General features: G+C 44.1%; 2 protein-coding genes across 3 annotated transcripts in view; one reads left to right on the top strand and one right to left on the bottom strand.

Annotated features, from left to right (window-relative positions):
- The window catches only part of FRMPD4 (FERM and PDZ domain containing 4), a 434,157-nt gene that overhangs the window by 360,680 nt on the left and 59,752 nt on the right, over positions 1-13,725 (top strand). The gene's annotated exons all lie outside the window — the stretch shown is intronic.
- LOC123830132 (60S ribosomal protein L27a-like) lies at positions 728-1,171 on the bottom strand. Its single transcript, XM_045856139.1, has one exon. It carries the CDS (start codon positions 1,169-1,171, stop codon positions 728-730), a length of 444 nt encoding a protein of 147 aa, XP_045712095.1.

Below are 13,725 nucleotides of genomic sequence, written 5' to 3'. Positions count from 1 at the left end.
GGCTCCTGAGTGAACGCTCCCAATCTCCTTATTACCTGCATTCCTCACACCAGTCTCGGGAGCAAGTACTCTTCATTGTACACGAATTGTGGAGCGGACACTGAGGTTGAGAGAGGTTAAAACATGTGTTCAACCTGAGTGCTTCCATGCAGAGTGTGGTGGAAGAAAGCCGGTCCCAAACCTGCTGGGCTGAAGGGGACAAGAAGCCTCACTACCTGGCATATCAAGACCTTACTCGGTGGGCCAAGCAAACAACAGAACCTGGGTTTCAGCACCCACACCCCCATAATTCCCTGTTTTGATTATACACCAGCAGCCCGTCTCCTCTCCCAGGTTCACCAAGCACTTGCCTTGGTTTTAGTAGGAAGTGCCCAGGACTACCTGCCTGTTGCAGTTGGTGGGAGATTGGCAAGTTTAATAGGAGCAACATAAACCATGTAGAGGGGCCATCTAAAAATTAGATCACAATGTGCCTTTTTTTTGCCATCATTTTCACTTTATAAATGAGAAATTTAAGTCAGGTAACAGACCAAGGCCTCTAAGTGCTGGTGCTAACTCTTGCATACTTTCTTTCTCAGGGGAGTTGGCAAAGGATCCCAGGCCCTCATAGCTTTAACTCCTAGAACCTGCAGGTTTCTGACACACAGGTAGAGGTGCCAAGAACCTACACCCAGACGAGAAGACAAAAGCACTTGTGAACATTTAATGATTTCCTATCCATGTGGCTTCAAGCTACCAGCACACAAGCCCCACCAACACTCTTAATCTTCTCAGCAATTCTGCTGAAGAGTTTGGCCTTCACAATGACAGGCTGCTTTGGGAGCGTTCCCTTCCCCAGAACTTTGTAGTAGCCCGATCGCACCACATCAATGATGGGAGCCGCTCCGGTCTTGTTTTTGGCAGCATTGACCCGCATCTGCTCACTGGCCAAGGTCCACAGTTTATCCAGGTTGACAGTGGGGCAGAAGCTCTGGTTCCTCCTGAAGTGGTAGTGCCTCATACCAACTTTCCCAAAGTAACCTGGGTGATATTTGTTGAAGTTGATCCTGTGATGATGCAAGCCACCAGCATTACCTCGGCCTCCCGGGTGCTTCCTGTGCTTGCCGATGAGGCCATGGCCGTGGCTCATGTGGCCCCGAAGTTTCCAGGTCTTCCTCAGTCTGGATGGCATATTGGTGGCCGAGACACAAAAGCATGGTATGCCTTTTTATCAGTCCCTCCTGATCAGAATTATAATGGAAGGACAGCTCAGATCGTGTTCCAGAGCTACTGTGTCTGTGGAAGAATTAGGAAGGTCACCTTTCTGTCTACTTGCAGGCGGGCTTAGATGCATGATGGGGCTGCTTAGTAAAATACCAAAGCAAAGAACATCTACTGGGCATTCGGCACATGAAATATGCATGATGATGTATGATATAATAAGGCCTTATGATGGTAGGACCAGCAGGCAATTTCAGTGCGAACACAAAAGAACAGCCCCTTGGTGTGCCGACGCTACACATTGTTGTGTCACCCGATGCACACTTGCGCTGCGCACACTTCCTGACAATTGCACATGGCAGAGCCGAGGGAGAAAGGGGGCAGCCATTCCAGAAAATAGAGTGTGTGGGAAATCATTCTAATCCAGGAAAAAAATAGAAAAAAGGGATTTGAGTCCATTGTTCATAAAGGCTACAATGACATACAGGGTCTGGCGCAAATAACACCCCTTTTTTATTACAAAATCTTTTTTTAGAGATTTATTTATTTAGTTTTAGAGAGGGAAGGGAGGGAGAAAGAGAGAGAGAGAAACATCAATGTGCAGTTGCTGGGGGCCGTGGCCTGCAACCCTGGCATGTGCCCTGGCTGGGAATCGAACCTGCGACGCTTTGGTTCGAAGCCCGTGTTCAATCCACTGAGCTACGCCAGCCAGGGGCTTATTATTACAAAATCTTTTATTACAAAATCAGAAGTATGTAATTCTGTGAGGTAACGATATCACACTCAAGCACACCATATGACATTTTGAGGTGAAATGTTCAAATTATGACACCCATATTATCTCCCTACAAACCACACTCAAGCAGGCGTTCCTTCCACGGGACCCTGTAGATTGATGAAAATGAATAAGAAAGATGGCTTCCCCCAGATGATTCAGTGTCCCTTAGATGTTGTTACTGACTGTCTCCCACTCATCACATCTCTCTGTTCCTGGAGATGCCTTTGTGCAACTCATGTATGGAAAACGGATGTTGAAAATTGAAGAACCATAAGAAGTTTTAAACTAGGGCAAGTTTTCAGTGATCTCACATGATTGACATTACTGAATGTCTTAATATCTTACTTGTATTAAGAAAAAAATGGAAGATAATTATTGCCCTTGTTGCATATTCTATTAATTCTTTAGAACTACAAATTTATAAATTCTTCCATGCCCCTTCTATAAGTAGCTGACAAGACCCCCCCCCACCCAAATCTTTTTCAGCCCATGCTCAGAACATGCCCAGGGCTAAAGTATAAGCCTTATTTCCTCAGGATCTCAGTAGAAAGGAGTCAGGAGCTCAAACTTTTATATAGGACACAGTGGGTAGGTGTGGTGGGCAAGAATCTCACAGTCATGTGCACGATCTGTGTCATTATTTATCTGTTAACTACAATAGTCCCTATCTCATTTCAAATGCCCATCCTAGTGTGGGGTTGCTTCGTCCCATTTTCTGCAAGACTGAGTCTACAGTTAGGGCTGTTGGTTCAGTGGAAGGAAGTATTGGCACCGCTGAGGTGTACCTACTCACTGGCCCCATCTTCCATTCCTCTGGAACTCACCGAGAGGTCTTTGTGTCATTCCTCGTTCACCACTGTCAGCCTCTGGCATCTTGGGAGCGAGCCCTTGTTCTTTGTGAGCCGTACTGGGATGTGAGATCATTTCTAGGGCTGACTCCCCCCGGGACCTTGTCACCTTCACCGGATGTTGAGTCAGAAAGAAGGCCCAGTTTGCTGTGCTCTTGAATTCCACAAAGAGGTTCAGCCGTTCCCGGTTGGCTCTTTGCGGAGGATCAGCTTCTTGAAAAGAGAGCCGGGAGGCGTGCCTGCTCTTTCCCAGGCTCGCACTAGTCGGTGCTCTTTGCTTGCCCTGGGATTTATCACACCTCTCCATCCTCCTGACAAGTCCCTGCTCTGGAGAGGAGGCAGCTTTACTCTGATATATTGACTATCCTTCCTAGCCTATACTCTTTATCCTTTGTTCCTGGAACCTAGCTGTTACTCTCCTTTATAACAACCCTGTCCTGCAGCGATGAATGTTGTGCAGTCTGGCTGAACAAATGGGGGAAAAAGTAGACCTGCTCAATCAGAGCAAGGAAATTGAGGTACGGGGGGTAGGGTGGGAACATCAGTGAGTATTTCGAAATAGTATGCTGCTACTCCAGGAAAAGGCATGGCGTAGAAATGAGGAACAAAGGCAGAATTCACATCCAACCTCTGCGGTGGGTCAGCTGTGTGTCACCTTAGGCAAGGACTTCATTTATATAATCTCAGTGTCGTGACCTCTACAGGGAAGACCTACCACATACAGTTGTTTTCAGAATGAGATAAAGCACAGCGAGTAACGCTCGTAGCACAGGAAGAGCCCAGGATAAGCTGTTAATAAATGTGAGTTAATGTCGTTTTTATCGAGGTCATCTTCACATCATCACCACAGCAGAACCATGCCGAGCAAGTTGCCTCAATCTCAGGGTCTTGATCTCCTCGTGTATAACAGTAACTAGGAATTTGCACTTCTAAGCCATTGTCTAAGGCTCAAATGAGATCATGTATGTGAGAGCACATGACTTTTAATCACTTAGGTTGTTTCGTCAATGATTCCTCTTAAAGTAGCAGAGTAGGGGTCCGGAACACAAACCTTGATACTCAATCAAAACCAGAGAGGAAGGCTCTGGCTGGTGTGGCTCAGTGGATTGAGTGCTGGCCTGCGAACCAAAGGGTCACCGAGTCAATTCCAGTCAGGGCACATGCCTGGGTTGCAGGCCAGGTCCCCAGTAGGGGGTGTGTGAGAGGCAACCACACATGGATGTTTCTCTCCCTCTCTTTCTACCTCCCTCTTCCTCTCGCTAAAAATAAATAAATAAAATCTTTAAAAATAAAAAAATAAAATTTTATTAAAAAATAACCCAGAGAGGAAGCTGGGTAGAAACCTAGTATTTTAAGATAACGATAACTTGGGAAATGATTTTAAAAAGCCAGGACTTGTAAGGGACTCTCTCCTGGGGTGCTAGGACCCAGCAGTGCTGCTCAGTGAACTTGATATGGGGCCCCACACAGGCGTGCAGCAGCACAATAAGGTGGTGGCTGGAACAAAAGTGATTTCAGTGTTGTCACATGGGTGAGGGGGGTGTGGAAACATTCAGGAGGCATTGGCGTGTGCCCTGCTGGCATTGAGTTTGGGTGAGGAATGACCCAAATCAAGGGTCAGAAACCTTTTTGTACAAAGGACCAGATAGTGGATATTCTAGGTTTTGCAGGCCCTGTGTGTGCCCTCTGCCACAACTCAGTGCTGCCGTTGTGAGCATATAAATGGCCATAGATAATATGTAAGTAAGTGGGCGTGGCCGTGTTCCAATCAAATGTTATTTACGGAGACAGGGGACTGACTGGATCTAGCCTGCAGGTTATCATTGGCCACCTGTGACGTAAACAGATGAAACTTAGAGACCTGAACACAATAGGACATAGAGGCAGAGAAACAACACCGAGGGTGCTGAGCTCATTTTTGCCAGCAATAATAGTAAAGATAAAGCAAATATTTTGAACTCTGAGCACCTGAAATCCTTTTGTAAAAGTGGAGAGTTAAAAAAAGTAATGCAATAAACAGCACAAATGTTTGTGGATGCCTTCCCGGACTCGCCCCCCATATACCTCCAACGTGAGTAAGTCCCGTATCTTGACCCACTGAAATGTATATACGTCTGTATTGTAATTTATACCGTATAACGTTACCATTATTTGTGAATTCGTCTGTCTTTGTCACAAGTCTGCATATGACAGAGGCCAGAATTAGGATCATACCAGCTCCAGTAACGAAGTCAAAGCAATACAAAGATTTAGTCACAATAGGAGTTTGTCAATCATGTGAAGTTCATGATAGCTGCTCCTGTTTGGCGGCCAGCTCTCTGTCAGGGCCTGATCCAGGGACCCCCCCGCCCCAGACCCTCCCTGTTTTGTAGCTCTGCCAAATTAAACACGTGGCTTCCTGTTTGTCCCTGTCGAACTGCAGAAGGGGAAAAGGATGGAAAGGCTCGTGGAAGGTTTCTAGGCCAGGCCCAAAGGTGTAGACAGCACTTTCACTCCCCTTCCTTTAACAGGAAGCCGGCCGCATAAATGCATGCACTTATACAGGAAGCTGAACGTAGTCCAGCTGGGTGCCCGGACAGTGGAGGGAGCAGGTGTGCAGAGCACGCAGCCCGTCTCCTCACAGATCCTATTTTCTTCATCACGCCAGCCTTCCTGCCCAGTGCCGTGCTGAGCATGAAATTGTAAGGAAATCAGTGCTTGCAGAAAGAACCCTAAAAGTGAATGTAATGTTACCTGCCCTTAAAAAGATGACATACAACGTATTTTCTTCTTTCAATCAAATCTAAACGAGTTGATAACCTTTGCGGCCATTGTGCCAGAAGCAGGTCCATCGCCTGTCTCCTGTATTTGCATATGGGTTGATTTTAACCTTGACACATCCAACGTTCCAGACACCCCTATCACTCCATCAGCATCATTCACTGTATTACCTCTCTGCTTCACTTCTACTGACTTCACAGTTCCCAGCCTCTTCACATCACTTTAGACTCCACTCGCAGATTTACAGTGAGGTGTTTGGCGTGTGGTTGCCATCAGCATTCTGGAATGAACCTGCCCCCGCGCCTTCGTGCAGTGTCAGATCGTGTACCCACCGTAACCAGAGTTACATTCAAGCCCACACTGAGGGGGACCTCTAATTTGACATCAGATTCAATAACCTGTCTTTCCTCTGGATAAAGGCAGTATTTACTGCCCTTTTGTGTGGGTCAAGGGCTGTATGTATGCCCCGAGTACATCGGTTACATGTGAACTTGCAGAAAAACATTGTCCCCCTTGGCTAACTGGATCAGCACCCGGGATTTGTTCTCTCCCTATGCTCCCTTCTTGTCGGTAAGGGGCATACAGTGTGACAGACCTGAATCTGGGGCAGAGAGGATCATGGAGCCACATGGCATCTCCCAAGCATCTTTGTCAGGTTGGACATGGACCATCCGTAGTGTCCTCGTCCCCCAAAAAGGCTGGGATGGGGGGATAGAGCCATTCCGTGTGAGACCATTCTTCATTTTTCAGGTCTGTCTTTGCATGGAAGGGCATTCAGCACCTGGAACCCCATCCACTGAATCCTGGTGGTACCCCCTAATCGTCCGGGATGCCCCCTCACCATTGCCGCCCACTGGAGATGCTTGTTACAAAATCTGTCCAGGTTAAGTGTACTATGATAAGCAGTAGGTGCATCTTGCCTTTTTCTCAAGAGGGTGCGATTTTTTAAATCTGCAGATGAATGGCTCCCCAGTGGGTGGGAATGTTCGAAGATGGCAGAATATCCATGAGATGTTGAGAAGGCAGGGGGGAGGTAATGAAGCAAGTTCTGTCCCTGTTCCCAAGCAACAGAGCAGGGAGCAGGGAGGTAGCAATTATCAAGAGCCGCCCTCTCCCTGCTGGGAACCCAGATGGCGTGGTAGCAGAGACCCCTGTGCATAAACTAAATGATAAGACAGTGGATTTGAGTTATAAATAGAATGTATAAAAGTAAATTGGCTTATAAATCTGCAGAATGAGACAGAAAGGGTTTCTTTGGACAAGTAAGATGCAGAGAGAGATTTTGTACTTCCTCGCTACTGTTTTGCTGGGGTTTTTTATACAAACAGAAACTTCTGGAAGAGGCCCTTGAACTCTCGATCAATTTAATTTCAACAAAAGGACAAAAGGAAAAGGGAGGCAGCTACCATTGTCTGAGCTCTCCTTTGGGCCACATACATCAAATCCTAGCACATCTCTGTGACTGGGGTTAATTGCACCCATTTATAGTTAACAAACAGGATTACAGAAGTTCATGGCTCTGTACTAAAATAGTGAATTCCATAATATGGCCATGGTCAGTTGAGCAATACTTGATGAAGCCAGGAAGTCAACCCGATGTGCATCTTGTGGTTTGTACCTTCTCTTACACCATGCTGTCGCTTGATGTCTAAGGGACCCTTAGACACTGAGGGGGCCAGCCTAACGTCCTCAGGACTTTTGCATGACCTGGGCAAAAAGGGAGACCTCTCAAGACACACCTGCGACTGTGTTTCCCACCAGTCAACTGGGCAAGAGTTCAGAGTAGAGATACGTGGGTTTGTTTGTTTTTTTTTTCAGGATTCTATTCATTTTCAGAGAAAGAGGGAGAGAAACATCAGTGTGTGGTTGCTTCTCGAACCACCCCTACTGGGCACCTGGTCCACAACCCAGGCATGTGCCTGACTGGGAATCGAACTGGCAATCTTTTGGTTCGCAGTCCGGCGCTCAATCCACTGGGCCACAACACCAGCCAGGGCTAGAGATACATTTTAGAAATACAAAGAAATGAGTTATTTTTTAGAACTAGTGTTATGGAGTAAAAATTTTGAACACACTACATAGTCTTATTTTTTAACATTCGCAAAATGCAGAAGCAAGGAAAAGGGGGACTTTCTTTAGTGCCATTTCCCCACTCTCAGATAGCTTTTGCTTCCGCATGCAAACATCTGAGCGCATAGCTATCAAATTTGGTCTTGGTCCAAGTAAAATTACACTTTTATTTCCACATCTTTGCTGATTAATATTCAGCACATTTTATATCAGTCTTTATTAAGTGTGCCAAGTTGTATATCACCACAAGGTAGATATTAAAAATCAGTTAATAAGTCATTTGATAACAACTTCAAAGATTAAACACAGATTCAGTTCCTCCATGTGGTACACATGTTTAGACAGAAAAGTACAAAAAAAATTATAGCTCTTGTCATTCAGACAGAAGCAATTGTAATGTACTGTTATTCAAAATATGATTTCACTTTTATTTCAACTCCTTGGTTTTTTTGTATTCTGAGTATTTTTAAAATTCATTACCAATTGGAGGTCAAATGTAAAGGGCCCAGAAAATAAAAGATTTGTTATTTTCCCCCATGTGAGGACTTATCACTGTGAAACATCCTTCTCTCCCTTTTAGCTCCTTGCTGCTGTTCCGTTTATATTTTTATGCACAAAATAGTCTACATCTCTGTCTAATAAATGGGATTGCTTTGTGGGTTGAGCTTTCTTGGATTCTTACAAGAAGGGTGTCAGAGCTGAATTTTCATCACATGCTCTGAAACTCTACCCCAGGGTATTGTCATTTATATGTAATGTTAAATCAAGGGTATTAGAGGTGGAACAGACTGTTATTCATTGAACCCAATCAAGAGTATCAGCTCACTGTGAATTCTGGAAATAACGTTTGGAATGTTTTTTCTGCTAGAGCACTTCAGGGTATCTGGGTAACCTGAAGCTTGTTCATTTCAAAATTGAATAGCCAAACGAAATAGCAAAGGAAGCCTCTCTTGGGATTTATAATAAAAAATACCAAGTTTGGAGAAAATGTCTAAAAGTGCAAAGATTTCAAAAAAAAAAAAACAACCCATGCACATTTCTCAGCCTTTAATTTCCTGCGTGTATTATGTGTCCTAAGCACAGTGAGGTACTGGTTTCCATTATTTGACAAAGTAATACAATATGTGGGAGGCCCGTAAAATTAACCTTCCACTGTAATTTGCTTCTTTTCTCCATAAAGTAAGTCCCTCCCCTGGGCCCTTAAATATACAGTATATCTTAAAAGTAACATAGCTGTGATTAGTGAGAGCCTTTCAGGCAGAAGTGAACCATAATTCAAACAGACTTAAGCGAAAAAGTGAGTGTAGTGGTTGGCGGAACTGAAAAGGAGGTGGGTGGAACTTGTTTCCCAGGAGGGGAGTTGGGTGTTGAGACCAGACAGTACCAGGAATACTTGGCCCTCCACCTCTTGACTCCGCCCACTTTCCTGTGTGGACTTCATTCTCAGGAGAGCTCTCTCCAAGTCCTGTGACACTAAACCAGAACTTGCATGCTATTAGCTTAACAATGCAAGGGGCTAAAAGACCACCGTTTCCCACTTAATCCAACCAGAATTCCCAGATGGGGCTTTCAATGGATCCTAGTATAGTGACTGTCCATTCCTAAATGAATCACTGCCACCCAGGGGGCGGACTGGGGTGGGATGCCAGGTTATATAGGTCATGTGACAAAAATGGGATCAGCCCCACCTGGATTTTCAGCATCAAACAGTGGGGTAGTTGGGTCTGCAAAGGAAATCTGGTGGCCATTACTAAAACAATGGTCAACCCAAGGAAACGCCCGCCATTATACTATTCGTTCATGGCTATAGGTTGTTTTGGAACCATGTCACTATGGGAAATTTTGAACAGCATTGTGACTGTAGAGAACAGTATAGTCAACCTGCATTCCCATCACCCAGCTTCAATACTCATCAGCTCATGGCCAGTCATCCCCGAGATACTTCCCCAGCCTTCGATGACATTGAAGCAAACCTCAGACATTGCGTCATTTCATCTATAATAATTCAGTATAGATCTCCAAGGAATAAGCAAGCTGTATAAAAAGTACAATTCCACAAGAGCATTATAGCACCTTACAAATTAAGGATATTTTCTGAATATTATCAAATATTAAGTCAGTATTCAAATATCTTCCGTGACCTTATCATTTCTTATTGCAGTATATTTGAATCAAGATCCCTATAAAGTCCACCTGGCTGGCGTCTCAGTGGGTTGAGTGCGGGCTGCAAACCAAAGTGTCGCAGGTTCGATTCCCAGTCAGGGTACATGCATGGGTTGCAGGCCACAGCCCCCAGCAACCGCACATGGATGTTTCTCTCTCTCTCTCTTTCTCCCTCCCTGCCCTCTCTAAAAATAAATAAATAAATAAATAAATAAATTAATTAATTAATTAATTTTTAAAAAGATCCCTATAAAGTCCAGATACTGTGATCCGTGTCTTTTCAGAATCTTTTAATCCATATTGTCTCCTTCCATCTCTTTTCAATCTTTCACGACAACTTATTTGCATTTAAAGAAATAGGTTCTTTGTCCTGTAGAGGTTCCCAGAGGCTAAATTTTGCGACCTGCATCCCTGGATGTCAAGTCACATGATCTGTCCTCCTGCATTTCCTGTAAGAGTCTCTTCTGCTCTGTTGTGGACGATGCTACACGCTTTCATCCTCCAGAAGTGCCTGAGAGCTGGTTGTGTTTCTGTTGTGTGAGCAGTAATTGATCATCTTGTCCAAGACCTACCAGTTCTTTAAGGATAACACACAGGTCCTACTCTAATTCCATCATTTCTCCTTGGGTTATTAGCTAAAGGACTATACAAAGAGAAACTATATGGATACCCCGAGGAACAGTTCATACGAGAAGCAAGACAAATATTTGATTCTGACCCTTTATTTACTACTTCTCAAAATGGGTTTTCGAAATAATGAGTTGTTTTTTGGCATTCCCAAGATGCAGAGCTTTTTTAAAGTATCTTTATGAACTTGGTTTAAGTATATTTGATGATGTAATCCATTTTTATGGTGTAATTTGATGAAATCCATTGTTATTATTGTTCTTGTTGAAGCTCAATCTGTCTAATCTTTGTTAAGTGGGAGCCTATTCTAGGGAAGTATTGAGTCCTCTTGACATGGACCTAGTAACAATGGTCTCCGGGTCATCAGATGCCCTTTTGCTCCCCTCCGTTCCCTCCCACACAGATGCTGCTGGTGGGTGGTCTCTACCAGCTCCTACGTAAGCATTCATGGGACTATGTCACCACCTAGTTCGGCTGAGGGTGTTGTCCATGGGTTTTTGACTTTGCCATCCTAGTTGGTTTCTCTCTTGTTATGGGAGAACTCAAGGATGTTCAACAACTGTTTTACCTAAATCACATAACCCTTAGTAGCCACTGATTTTATCAAAAAGTTTCATTTTGCAAAATTATTTATAAATATTCATTATCTCTCATGGTCATGGAGCGCTTTCATTTGAGTGATTCTCAAGCAGTTGTAGCAGACAAATACAAACAAATGATAATTCTCACAGGCTCAGGTGAAATCCTGCTTCTTTCTAATAAAGAAGAAACAGTCATAGATTATGGAAAAATAAAACATAGCCATTCTGTTCGAAACAAAGCATTCCCTTTTTCCCTTGGAAGAGAATAGTAGACTACTTTTTATGATGCATGTCACCTGGTTTATCAAGTTTAAATGTTGAGAATTTTACATTTGTGGACATCAAGCAAAGATGTAAAAAGTTGACTTCCTGTAAAGCAGAGTATGTATTTATAATGCAGGGTGGGGAGTATCTGATCCACTATAGGCGTTGCCTCTGTCACTGTTATTTTCATGCTATATGTTCTTCCATGAGTAATCCATAGTGAATAAAGGGTCCCAATCACCTTCACAAACTAGTGGACGGATCGGAAACGTTTTCTTGATTCTATAAATGAGGTTATAGAAGCTCAAAAAAGTGTAGTATTTTCGCAGAATCTCGCAGCCAGGATATAGCAGAGCCCAGAGCAGAACCTAAATGCCAGGTGAAACAGCGGCTGAGAACCACTGTAGCGGACCCTGGTGAACCCAGGCAGCAGCGCCATCAGCACAAAGAAGGGGCTCTTACCGTTCCCACTGGAAACGAAAACTTCAACTTTGCATTTGCTTCAAGGATAGTGGAAAGAGGAGGGGGAAAGGAGAAGCTTGCTGGGCTTATATAGTCTAAACATTATGGTTCGAAAGCTCTTTTTTTTTTCTCCACGTTTTATAAGCTATAATTCAGAGAGGCACCAGGGTGGTATCTGCCCACCTCTGGATTGAAAAAGAAACATAGAATCAACGTTATTTTAGGCATCTGTCAGGCTGTAATTACCTCTTTGCTCGCAGGAATCTTTATGTAAGACTAATACAGATTGGCATTTCTTCATTTTACAAGAACATTTCCAGTCATCTTTTTTAAAAGAATGAGACTTATTAATGATGGTTGTTTCAATATGTTTTGATAAAGGAAAAATGTTCCCAGTATGGTCTTGGCATTGAAGGGTTGACTTGTATTTCTTTTTTAATAATTGTATTTATTTATTTTTAGAGAGAGGAGAAAGAGAAACATGAATGTGTGGTTTCCTCTCAAGTGCCCCCTGCTGGGGCTGTGGCATGCAACCCAGGCATGCACCTTGACTGGGAATCGAACTGGCAACCGTTTGGTTCACAGGCCGGCACTGAATCCACTGAGCCACACCAGCTAGGGCAGCAGGTTTTCCTTTTAATCTGGTCTGTTTCTTATTTACTTGTGAGTTCTGAGTACTTCAGGTTTTTGCCTCCTACTCTTTCGAGCTCAGAAATTGTTTTTTGGGTTTTTTTATAAGATTTTTTTTTAGATTTTATTTATTTTTAGAGACGGAAGGGAGGGAGATAGAGAGACAGAGAGAAACATCAATGTGCAGTTGCTGGGGGTCATGGCCTGCAACCCAAGCACGTACCCTGGCTGGGAATTGAACCTGCGACACTTTGGTTCGCAGCCCGAGCTCAATCCACTGAGCTACGCCAGCCAGGGCAAGCTCAGAAATTGTTGAATGGCATTTACTTCAAGTTTTCAAGTAAGCTGGACTTGCCTATGTATACCTTCCACGAAAGTCTATCCAGACTATGACCACTACGACGGGGACCTGAAATGACAATTTATAGAGAGAATACCAAACTTCCTCCTTAAGTACTTGCTCACTGACTTAGGTTGGGCTCCAAGAACCTGACCATGAGATGAAGATCCATGTACAAGTGGCTTAACAGAAAGAGTTCCCAGGAAAAATTGACTAGGAGCGTGGGAAGGTGGGGCCTGCGAGAAAAGAAGGCCAAACAAAATGCGGTGTCGAGCAAAGTGCCACGTGGGTAACTTCAGTACAGCCCACGAGGGAGCTCTGGGTATCTTCTGGGTCACACCTGATGCTGGTCCCATGGGAGGCAGGGACATGGGGCATTTGTACTCGTCCTCCATCACAGGACACTCACTGGTTAAGGACTGCCCCCCAGGGAATGTCAATTCCCATGGACTTTTAGCTCACGGGGCCCCCTCCGTGCTTTCAGGCTGGGATCAACTCAGCAGCCTGGTACTGGGTGTGAGTGAAAGCCACTGGGATGAGCATAGGCCCTGTAACCTGCTTACTCCGGTTCCTTCACTCAGCTCCTTGCACTTGCTTTATTCCTGCTGCTCCCCTCAACACATCTTACAACCACCAAGGATATCTTAAGCAGATGAAGGTGCATAAGACATTCAAGTTCTGTTGCGTTTCTAGAAACACGTCAGATTAACTGTCAGAGACCACCTGTCCCTAATCTGACATTTGTTTCTAGCCTAACATTCCACATTCACTGACAATGATCTCCAAATAAGGACTTGAGGGTGAATTAATTTAGCGGGGGAAAAGAATCTGCTTTCAAAAGAAAACCATGCTTTTCTAATCTTTAACTCTGATTATAAATATGCAACTAAAGCAGCCTGAATGTTCTGACTGGGGTGATAAACCACAATTCACTTGCATGCTATATGAAAGAGTGCATAGCTTTTTAAAGAAGTGCTCCTATTCATTAAGAGTGTATCTATT

This window comes from Phyllostomus hastatus, unplaced genomic scaffold (genome assembly GCF_019186645.2).
Source record: "Phyllostomus hastatus isolate PE091 unplaced genomic scaffold, TTU_PhHast_1.1 phas_scaffold_12, whole genome shotgun sequence".
NCBI lineage: Eukaryota > Metazoa > Chordata > Mammalia > Chiroptera > Phyllostomidae > Phyllostomus > Phyllostomus hastatus.
This window is presented reverse-complemented; position numbering and strand designations above follow the sequence as displayed.